Genomic DNA, 8,913 nt, shown 5'->3' on the forward strand with positions numbered 1-8,913 from the left:
CTTGCCTTGTCTTGCAGGTAGCTCTTCCTTGTCTTAAGTCAATGACTTGGGGGATGGAGAGTAAGAATACAATCCCGGGTGGTAGAGTTGCAGTTATCAATTTAAAGGTGTGCATTACACGAACCAGAAACGTTTTCTGTATGGTTTTTGCGTTCATATTAATGAACAGTTTATTAATAGTCTTTGTTGCTTCCTGCAAAATTGTGATAGACCGCAGAAGTGAGGATTTTTTTTTTCTATGATGTGTTTCAGTTGCACGATTACAGAAAGTTTCCCTCGGCAGATATGGAGGTCAAGTTTCAGCTGTCTAGCGTTACACTTGAACCTATGTTAAGGTCTATGGCTTACATCAGCGAACAACTCTCAGCTCCAGCGAATAGAGTAGCTGTCATCAATTTGAAGGTATGCTTCTTATACTCTAGGTAGCTTCTCCTTTAGGCTTCATTTGCTCTATCTGTGTGTCACTTTCAAGTAAATGGCCGGTCTTGAACAAAGACTAGAATCACTATTTGTATATGAAAATTTATTTCATGTCTGCATATGTAAAATTGTTCTTTTGGAACCCACTTGAATTTAAGCAACAACAAAAACAGCTGGAGAATTTGTTTGACTACTACATAGAGGACTCATGTTCATGAAAGGCTTTAGTAGCCATATTCTTTCATGATGCATTATTCATGGGAAAACGGAATTGCTTATGTTTATCTGTCTCTCTTTGTTTGAAATAAAGAGTTTCTCAACTGAGACCTTTTTGTTTATCTTATACTCCAGCTGCAAGACACTGAGACAACAACAGGAGAATCAGAGGTCAAATTTCAGGTGTCCAGGGATACACTAGGGGCAATGTTGAGATCAATGGCTTATATCCGTGAGCAGCTCTCTATTGTTGTAAGTACACACTTCCTTTTATTTACTTACAAACAAAGCCATATTATTACTACTTATATAGACTCTAAAACTGTAACTTTGCATTTGCAGGGAGAGCTACAGACAGAACCACAAGGGAAGAAGCAACGCAAGTGAAAGAGAGAAGCAACCACGGAAATTTTTTTAAAAAAAAATTGTAAACGTAGGAAGGAAGATCCCTCATTAGGATTCGTGTGTTCAATCTTTGTGATTGATGTTGTACGTTACAATGTGTAATATGTGCAAGTGTGGAGAAACAGGTGGGGGCATTGAGTCTTGATTCAGGGCAGGCTTTGAATTGTATATATATCCTTTTTTCAGACATCGATGAACCACCCATTCGCTTGAAGTGCAACGTTAGATTTGGTTGGTCACAGTGATTTATTTATTTTATTTTATTTTGAAAAGAAAGCAGCATTGAGGGACACAATAAAAGATCCAAGTAAGAAATGATGCTTGATGAGACGCAATATGGGACAAGAATTCTCACACATTTACATCATCGTCCAACAGACAACAAAGCACATGAAAAGCAGCTAAGGAAATATAGCGACTGCATTCCTTATGCCAAAACAACAAAAAGAATACATACATCAAAGGACAAGTAAATTGCTAATCCCTCTAACACTGATTCCTTCAACCCGAACGGGTAGACTCGGTCACCATGTGTCTACAAGCTCCTGTAATCAACGACGGTTACCTCTTCCTCTGGAGCATCTAGGTCTTGATAGCTGCCATCATTTTCTCATTACATTAGTTTCAATGTAGTTTTTTTCCCACCTGGAAAATCAAAGTTTGGGGAATGGATTGAAACAAAAGAACAATTGCCACATCGTTTTTCTTTTGATCATCTGAACCGTGTTCGATCGTCTCTCACACTTCATGAACATGTAGCTGAACCTTAATCCTCGTCGACCAAACTATATAGTTTGTCGATGAAATGTTTGGGGGTTATCAAAGATGTATTTTCGAAAGTACGAACGGGTCAGAATCTAGTTTAGTAGGTTAAACATAAGTCTTTTTTTGACAACACATACAAAGACCTAATACATATTTGACTATTGACCCAAAAATAGGGAAAAAGGACCAAGAGAACTGTAAAAAAAAGTGACCGGTGAGAGTAACAACACCTGGAGAGAAAGTTACCGTTTTGAGTCAATTTCTTTACAAGCAAGCAGATGCTTTATTGCATGTGTCACACTTTTTGCCCTTTTTCTCCTCCTCATAAGATCTCTCTCTCTCTCTCTCTCTCTCTCTCTCTCTCTCTCGCTACTGTAAGACGTTTATGTTTGATCCTCTCGCATAACTAAAAAAAAGCTCAACCACCTCTCCCTCTCTTCAATTCGCACTCTTTAGGTAATACCGCTGTTTCTCCATTTTCCGCTGCTTCTTGCGTAGATAGCCACTCGATTCTAGGTTCTCTTCTACTCTAATCTAGTTCCCCAATTTCAGTTGGGTTTCTATTAAAATCTCTCCTTTTTGCTGACAAAACCCCACCTTGATTTTTGTTCAATTTACTTTGGTATTTGTTTACGGTATATGACCAGAACTGGATTGTTTATGTTCGATTAGCTGAGAAAGGTTTTGTCTTTTTGGTGTGTGATTTCTGATTGTTTCTCTTCTATTGGTTTAATGCAACTGTAACTGACTTCTTCTGATATGCGTTTTCTTGTGAAAAGTTTTACCCTTTTCATGCATCTGTGTTTCTTCTTCCAGATTCAGTATTGAGTACAATGATTCTGTGCCACACCTCCAACATTAGATTCAAACTCTAATTCTCTAACTCTTTTCTTTACATATGTACAGATTGGAAAACAATGGGTGCAACAACATCTAGAATAGATGAAGACAAAGCCTTACAGCTATGTCGAGAAAGAAAAAAATTCGTGCAACAAGCACTCGATGGAAGATGTTTGTTAGCGGCTGCTCACGTTTCATACGTCCAGTCTCTTAAGAATACCGGAACTGCCCTCAGGAAATTCGCAGAGACCGAAGTTCCAGTTGAATCTTCCTTGTACACCTCCACTACTAGTGCCACTACACCAGAACAAGCTCTCGCTTTAACTGAGAAATCAGGATCTCATTTCTCTTACTCTCACAATGACACGTATTCTCCCTCGCCCTCGCCTCCTCCTCCTAGTTCCCGTCCGTTCTTCCAGATCAATCATATGAAATTCAGAGGGTTTTCTTCCGAGAAAGTGGAAGAGAAACCGCCTGTTTCTATTGTCGCTACTGTCACCTCGTCTAGTATCATCCCACAGAGCAGAAGGTCTATGGAAAAGATGGAATCAGAATCTTCTTGTTCCATGCCACCTGAGACGCCTCCTTGGGATTATTTTGGTCTTTCTCATCCGATTGACAACCGGTTTTCGTCTCCTCGTGGCAAGGGAAAGGATGATGATGAAGAAGAAGATGGTGACAACTTTTCTTTTCAAGAAAGGGAAGAGTCCAGAGACTCTGATGATGAGTTTGATGAGGAGCTGACAAGTGATACACTTGTGAGAAGCTTTGAAAACTTCAACAGAGTGCGTCGTGATGCTTCTCCTCAAAGAGATGGAGTGGAAAGCGACTCCGAGAAAAGCAAAACTCCCGAGCTATCACCTCCAGTGACGCCATTGGCAGATTCTACTCCAGTGAACAAAACACCAAACGAGGGAGATCGCACCGACAACAAGCTTCCTCCAAGGGACTTCTTGTCAAGCATGAAAGAGATAGAGTTGCTCTTTGTCAAAGCTTCAGAGACTGGAAAAGAAGTCCCTAGGATGCTTGAAGCCAACAAATTGCATTTCCGTCCCATTGTTCCATCAAAAGAAAGTAATAATTCTCTGCTTGTAACTTGCTTACTGTTTGGGATTCATAATAGTTCAACCACATGCCTTTGCTTTTTGCAGGTGGCTCTGGTGCATCATCACTGTTCAAAACCTGTCTGACTTGTGGGGAAGACCCCAAAGATGTACCAGAAGGTAAAAGTGGTGCTTATTTACATTTTGGGTTTTTAACTGTTTTTGATTTTGATGGAGTGGGTTACAATCTGAGCTTGTCTGTGCAGAGCCTGCTCAGGACTCAGTGAAATACTTGACCTGGCATAGGACTGAATCATCTCGATCCTCATCTTCTATGAATCCTCTGGGAGGAATGAATAGTGATGATGTGGAAGAGCTGAATAGCAATCTCTTTGAAAACATTTGCATGATTGCTGGAAGCCATGCGTCGACCCTAGACAGACTGTATGCATGGGAGCGGAAGCTCTATGATGAAGTTAAGGTACTTAAGAGTTCCTTAAATACATTATTCAAGAAAATATAATCAAAGTATGTAATATAATGTGTTTTTGATTCAGGGGAGTCAAACTGTGCGGAGTGAGTATGACGAAAAATGCAGAGTTTTAAGAGAACTTGAATCAGAAGGCAAAGGTTCAAAAACAATAGACAAGACACGTGCAGTTGTCAAGGACCTTCACTCCAGAATCAGAGTGGCTATTCACAGGATCGACTCAATATCCAGACGGATTGAAGAGCTCCGTGACAAAGAGCTCCAACCTCAACTCGAAGAACTCATTGAAGGGTATGTTGTATAAGAACCTGAGAGCCTTGTTATATATATTTGATCATTATGTTTGGATGTAAATAGGTTGAGTCGAATGTGGGAAGTGATGTTGGAATGCCACAAGGTTCAGTTTAGGTTAATCTCAGCGTGTCACAGAAGCGGTAACATTAAACTCAACATGCAGTCAGAGCTGCACAGACAAGTAACATGTCACCTAGAAGATGAACTCAGGGGGTTGGCTTCAAGCTTCACAAAGTGGATCACAGGTCAAAGATCATATATTAAAGCTATAAACGAATGGCTGGAGAAATGTGTCACCTTACCACAAAGATCCTCCAAGCGGAAAAGGCGCGTGCCAGAAATCTCTCCGAGGAACCATGGTCCTCCCATTTACGCAACATGTGGAATCTGGCTAGAGAAGCTCGAAGCTTTGCCTACCAAAGAGGTTTCGAGCTCCATCAAAGCGCTTGCTTCTGATGTTGCCAGGTTCTTGCCACGGCAGGAGAAGAATCGCAACAAGAAACATCGGTCTGGCGAGAACCAGAACGATCACCTGTTGCAAGATGAGACGTTGGAAGATTGTGGTCCGGGATTTGATCGGTTTAGGACAAGCTTGGAAGGATTTGCTGGCCAGCTCAACCAGTTTGCAGAACTGTCAGTGAAATTGTATGAGGAACTTAAGAAGGGTATCCAAGAAGCCAAGAACAAGTACGAGCATATGAAGGCTTATTCCCAGGGTAACTAAGATTTATTTTATTTTTTTCATTTTCTGGTAAGAATGGAGTTTGTGACAGGTCAAGGTTTTAAAGAGACAAATTGGATTAAACATTTGTAAATGCTAGAGAGGTATCTATTATAAGAAAATTGCTTCAAGCATGATGTGGAAGGTAGTTGGTTATAATAGTTGATGTAGCTCAAATCAAATTATATCCTAGAGCGAAAGAGATTGGATAAACTTAAAAATAGAATTTATCAGTTATAAGAGAAAAAAAGAAATATCAAACACTAAAAAGGAAAACCTTTTTTGGGCAAAGGTATAAATACTGGGTGAACCTTTTTTTTTTCAAAAAAATACTGGGTAAACCTTTAAATTCACTTATTTTCTTATTTCAATCAAATTGTCATATAGATTATTACCACATAGATAAATAAAATATAAATTATAAATTATAAAAAATAGAACAGCTAAACAAAATAATAACAAAAATTTTAAATTTAAATCATAAACTCTAAACTCGAAATCTAAACTCAAAACATAAACCCAAATCTTAAATCCTAAATTTTAAACCCAAATCTTAAACTCTAACCTATACCCTAAATCCAAACTATATACCATAAATCTTAAATCTAAACTCAAATCCTAGACCTAAACTCAAACTCTAAACACTAAACCCAAACTCTAGATCCTAAACCTAAATCTTAAATCTTAAATTCAAACTGTAAACAATAAACTCAAACTATACAGTATATCCTAAAAGTTTGAGTTTAGAGTCTAGATTTAGGATTAGACTATATGATTTGGATTTTTGGGCTCAGATTTAGGGTTTTGGGCTCAGATTTAGGATTAATCTCTAGGATTTGGGTTTTGGGTATAGATTTAAGGTTCAGGGTATAGAGTTTTAGTCTATATTTTATATTTGTGTCTAGGATCTAGGGTTTGGGTTAAAGATTTAGTGTTTATGATTTGGATTTAGAGTTTGAGTTTAGATTTAGGGTTTAGAGTTTATAATTTTGAGTTTAGGTTTTAGCATGCAATGTTAAAATTTTCTTTACTATTTTTTTTTTAGTTGTTCTGATTTTTTTTAAATTTATTATTTGTTATTTATTTGTCTATGTGGCAATAATCTATATGACAATTTGATTGAAATAAAGAAAGAGATAAATTTAAAATTCTAGGAATTGATATTCTAATCTGTCATCGCGGTTTGGCTTTAATTTAATTAAAACTCTAAATGGTAAAATCAGTTCAAATGGTGCAAATCAAACAGAACATGCAGGTTAAGCGGATCATGCAGGAAAGATGCAGATCAAGCGAAACATGCATGCAGATCAAGTAGAACAAACAATTATTATAATTTTTAATGATAAAAACAATTCAAATAAAATAAATTATATATTTTAATAATAAAAATTATAATAAAATATATCAAACACACATATATAGAAAATATAAACAACAATAAATATTGCACTAAAAACATGTTGCTGTAATTTTGAAATCAAAATATGAAAACGCTAAAATTTAATGAAATAAATATAGTTTTTCCACTAGTATACACATTTAAATTATATCACCATATTTTTCAGAATTCATACTATAATTAAACACACATTATATACATATAATATTTTAAATTAAATGTAAAATTGTATGAAGAAATTAGAAAATATATATAGTCAATGATAGTTTTTATATTCTTATAATTGTAAATAAAATAGAATGAAAATATTATATTTATAAAAACAGATAAACAAATTTTAAATTAAATATTTGCAGATCTCCCGCAAACAACACCAAATGTAGAGCGGTGAGATTTGAATACAGATCTTCTGCTTTTTTTCAGAAAAGACAAAAAAATCTGAAGTGCATGTAGATCTCTCACTATCTACAATGTAAAATCAAAAACAGTTGAATGGTAAATACAGTGCGGGAGAACTCCTTATGTGGAAGAACTGTCTTTGTCCCACCCTTCCATTCGAACACTAAGATTATGGTCACGGCTTCGGAATCTTTGAAAAAAAAGTTTTTTTTTTGTGGAAGCTCATTTGGTAAGTGGTTTTCTTAAAGGTTCTTTAATGAGCTTATACATCAAGATGTCTGGATTTCGAGTCTCAGTAAAGTTAGAACTTTGATCAACTCTAATATTTTATTTTCTATCTAGCCGCCTTCACCTTTTCATCTTGGTCTCTGCCTCTTCGGTGGTTGGTGTTCTTTGCCGTCACCGAGAAAGGCATCTCCTCTTTTTCTTTTTCTTCTTTGTGCTTGACTGCGTGTCTCCGGTGGTAGTGGTTTGGTATGTGGAGTGGTATCTCGACGTTTCTTCCGTCCTTTCTGTTGCAAGGCTCTTGCCTTGGGTCTTCATCTCCTTCCTTGCAGTGATTGTGGATCTGCAGTCAGATATTATTTATGATAAGTTATGCTTTTTGAATTGGCTATGTGAACTAGGTTTAGTTCTTTGGTTGATTACTTTTTTTGTCTGCTGGTGTTGAGGAAGTTTTATTTTGGTCTTGGTTGCAAAGGTTCTCTATGCTGTCGATCGCAAGTTCTTGGCTGAGTTTTTCCGGCTCTAGTCCAACGTTTGGAGTTCCTGTTCATGTTTACTTATAGGAAGCTGCAAAATGGATTTCAAAAGCTTCGTACTATCAAAATGGAAGTTGATTGGTTCTTAGTGTTGGTTCTTGGTATAGAAATGATTTCAACTTCGGTTATAACCGTAAGTGCAAGTGCTCTCAGGTTTCTTTGCTAGTTTTTGAGCTTATGAAGGAAGCAGTCTCAACTCAGGCTTGTCAGTCTCTTGGTTGGGAGCAACTTAGTTTTAATGCTCTTAATTGTGAGGTTATCATATGGTATCTACTGATGCTACTGTTTAGCTTTCACTCAATATGATTTTTCAATTATCTTTCCCAGAATTGGTTCTTTGTTGAATTTATCTGTGTGTCGAGAACATCCTTCATCATATGTAACTCTTTTGCTTTGATATACAAACTCAGTGTTAAATAAAGATGCAGTAAAACGTGAATTCTCATAAGGCATATACAATTGTCGGATGTAGAATCGTCTGTAATATTTTCGTAGTTTGTAATATCATAATTCATAACTATCCAGCGTTAAAAAAAATTACAGAAAAACATCTTAAGTGATGTTCCATAGTTTTCGAATAGAAGTAGTAAGTCTGTTTTATTTTTTTGGTTGAAATGTTAAATTTATTTATCAACAGAAAAAGAAGTTTGTAGTACAATCTAGTTTGAAATCTGAAAATAATCAAATGCTTAAAGAGGATGGAGCTACTCGTTCCTGTCCAATCACCTAAGCATCATGGTGCTGTAGTGACCTACATTCTTGCATTGCAAAGATGTGATTACAAATTGTTTTCTCTATGAACCGGGTGAGCTCGTGAGCTGTACAATAGGCGCTGGTGGGTTTCCTGCTGTTCCATTCCCGCCACACACGGTGAATCACAACTTTTGGAATGAGTCTAAGAAGACATGAGTCAGTGGAAGAGAGACGAGGAGACATGAGCGCTGTAACAGTAATGCTCCAGTCCGGGCCTGGTCGAGGCATGACAGATCATGTGAGCTCTGTCCAAATCTTGTAAGATGGAAAAGCAAAGAACAAATGGTCATGCGACTCGTTTGACTCACCACATAATCGACAAAACTGATATTCACTACATACTTGAGTGCAATCACCAGTCGAAAGCCTATTACGGAGGGCCAGCCACACGATAAATGAGTAATGGG

General features: G+C 37.0%; 2 protein-coding genes across 2 annotated transcripts; both read left to right on the top strand.

The window, feature by feature from the left end:
* The first annotated feature begins 21 nt into the window (after positions 1–21).
* On the top strand, positions 22–1,230 carry LOC108845102 (protein FAR1-RELATED SEQUENCE 3). Its single transcript, XM_056997667.1, has 4 exons — positions 22–107; positions 253–402; positions 772–888; positions 979–1,230. The coding sequence occupies exons 1-4, from the start codon at positions 42–44 to the stop codon at positions 1,021–1,023; spliced, it is 378 nt and encodes a 125-aa protein (XP_056853647.1). The 5' UTR covers positions 22–41; the 3' UTR covers positions 1,024–1,230.
* An 885-nt stretch (positions 1,231–2,115) lies between these two features.
* Positions 2,116–5,328, top strand: LOC108843999 (protein ROLLING AND ERECT LEAF 2). The gene is made up of 6 exons (XM_018617182.2): positions 2,116–2,262; positions 2,713–3,720; positions 3,798–3,869; positions 3,956–4,170; positions 4,247–4,470; positions 4,537–5,328. Exons 2-6 carry the CDS (start codon positions 2,724–2,726, stop codon positions 5,195–5,197), a joined length of 2,169 nt encoding a protein of 722 aa, XP_018472684.1. The 5' UTR covers positions 2,116–2,262; positions 2,713–2,723; the 3' UTR covers positions 5,198–5,328.
* The last annotated feature ends 3,585 nt before the right edge of the window (positions 5,329–8,913 follow it).

Source organism: Raphanus sativus, unplaced genomic scaffold, assembly GCF_000801105.2.
Source record: "Raphanus sativus cultivar WK10039 unplaced genomic scaffold, ASM80110v3 Scaffold0752, whole genome shotgun sequence".
NCBI classification, from domain to species: domain Eukaryota; kingdom Viridiplantae; phylum Streptophyta; class Magnoliopsida; order Brassicales; family Brassicaceae; genus Raphanus; species Raphanus sativus.

Coding starts and splice junctions, on each gene's coding strand:
- LOC108845102 (XM_056997667.1), top strand. CDS start 42: ATGACTTGGGGGATGGAGAGTAAGAATACAATCCCGGGTGGTAGAGTT. Junction 108..252: donor TTGCAGTTATCAATTTAAAG/GTGTGCATTACA, acceptor GATGTGTTTCAG/TTGCACGATTACAGAAAGTT. Junction 889..978: donor GTGAGCAGCTCTCTATTGTT/GTAAGTACACAC, acceptor TTGCATTTGCAG/GGAGAGCTACAGACAGAACC.
- LOC108843999 (XM_018617182.2), top strand. CDS start 2,724: ATGGGTGCAACAACATCTAGAATAGATGAAGACAAAGCCTTACAGCTA. Junction 4,171..4,246: donor AGCTCTATGATGAAGTTAAG/GTACTTAAGAGT, acceptor TTTTTGATTCAG/GGGAGTCAAACTGTGCGGAG. Junction 4,471..4,536: donor CTCGAAGAACTCATTGAAGG/GTATGTTGTATA, acceptor GGATGTAAATAG/GTTGAGTCGAATGTGGGAAG.